General features: G+C 62.1%; 1 protein-coding gene across 1 annotated transcript in view; it reads left to right on the top strand.

The window, feature by feature from the left end:
* Nucleotides 1-350: 350 nt before the first annotated feature.
* The window catches only part of LOC104530142 (transcription factor RelB homolog), a gene marked incomplete at both ends in the record, with an annotated part of 1,793 nt that continues 525 nt past the window's right edge, over nucleotides 351-1,618 (top strand). The window contains 4 exons of the mRNA XM_010174645.1: nucleotides 351-508; nucleotides 708-799; nucleotides 930-1,061; nucleotides 1,402-1,506. Of these exons, the coding sequence (XP_010172947.1) occupies nucleotides 351-508; nucleotides 708-799; nucleotides 930-1,061; nucleotides 1,402-1,506 (487 nt within the window). The remainder of the gene's footprint in view (nucleotides 509-707; nucleotides 800-929; nucleotides 1,062-1,401; nucleotides 1,507-1,618) is intronic.

Here is a 1,618-nt window from a genome sequence, read left to right as displayed (position 1 = left end):
CTTGAGGGGTCTCCCGTGATGGGTCGTGTCTCCCCATGGGGTGGGTGCTGGAAGGTGCCAGACCCCCATGGGGTGGTGCCCATGGGTGGCAGAGTCAGAGCCCCGTGGGGTGCCAGGGGGATGTGGGAACCCCCTGGGCATTGGGTGCTGCTTGAGGGGTCTCCCATGTTGGGGAGGTGCTGATGGGTCGTGTCTCCCCAGGGTAGTGGGTGCTGGAAGGTGCCAGACCCCCATAGGGTGGTGCCCATGGGTGGTTGGACCCCAGTGGGTGCTGGAGCCCGTGTTGGGGTCCTTTCCCCCCACCCATGTCAGTGTTCCTGGGGTGCCACTGAGAGCTCGTGTCTCCTCAGCTGCTGAACTGCCACGCGATCCCCGAGGTGAAGGTGACGGCGTGTCTGGTGTGGAAGGACTGGCCCTACCGTGTCCACCCCCACGGGCTGGTGGGCAAGGACTGCAGCAACGGGCTCTGTGAGGTTGTCCTCAAGCCCCAGACCAACCCCAAGCACAGGTACCATCACACCAGCATGAGTCCCACCACCCACAGAGACCTTGCACCGGGACGCCGGTGGTGAAACCGGTGCTGGCAGGACAAGGGCTGGTTTTTGGGGGGGTTCCTTGGGCAGTGGGAGGTTGGGAGAGGCAGGACATCCCTGGGGTTTTGGATGTGGGGGGAGCCACCTCCCCACCACATCTCTGCTCCTCGGCAGCTTTAGTAACTTGGGCATCCAGTGTGTGAAGAAGAAGGAGATCGAGGTGGCCATCGAGAAGAAGCTGCAGTTGGGCATCGACCCCTTCAAAGGTGGGGGGTCTCCCTCCAGCAGGACTATTCCTGGGGGATGGAGACCCTATTGCTGTGAGGGATCCAGATCCCATGGGGATGTCCCCAACTGTCACCAGCCACACTGACTGTCCCCTCTCTTCTCCCTCAGCTGGTTCCCTCAAGAACCATCAGGAGGTGGATATGAACGTGGTGAGGATTTGCTTCCAGGCCTCCTACAAGGACGGCTCCGGGCAGACGCGGCACCTCAGCCCGGTGCTCTCAGAACCCATCTTTGACAAGAGTACGTGGTGGTGGGGGGTGACTTCATGTCCCCTGTGGGGCCACCAGACCTCCAGAAGCTTCCCTGCTCTGGGGTGGGACGGGTGGGGAGGCTGCAGCAGCTGGTTCCTCGCCGGGGTTCAGCTCAGGCTGCAGCTTGGCCAGGGTTGGTCCTACCTGTGGGGATTTGTCCCTGATGTTCTGGTTGGGACCGTCACCTGTGTCCCACGGGGCTGGGACCCTGTGCCAGGGCTGGTTTGGGAAGAGATGATGCTGATGGGAATGTCCCCAGTGTCCTGTGTCCTGGTCCCCAGTACAATTCCTGGGTGGTTTGGGATCCTGAGCTGTGATGTTGTCCCCAGAGTCCACCAACACCTCGGAGCTGCGGATCTGCCGGATGAACAAGGAGAGTGGTCCCTGCACGGGTGGTGAGGAGCTCTACCTGCTCTGTGACAAGGTCCAGAAAGGTACTGGGGACAAACTGGGAGGGGGGGGTGGGTGGGGATCCTGCAACCCTCAGGGCATCTTTGGGGACCAAATGGTGCTCCCAGGAGGCCAGGATGGGGGAGAAGGAGGGGG

The sequence above is a fragment of the Antrostomus carolinensis genome, unplaced genomic scaffold (assembly GCF_000700745.2).
Source record: "Antrostomus carolinensis isolate BGI_N321 unplaced genomic scaffold, ASM70074v2 scaffold38518, whole genome shotgun sequence".
Lineage (NCBI taxonomy): Eukaryota > Metazoa > Chordata > Aves > Caprimulgiformes > Caprimulgidae > Antrostomus > Antrostomus carolinensis.
The sequence above is the reverse complement of the archived record's forward strand: the minus strand, read 5'-3'. Positions and strand labels throughout refer to the sequence as shown.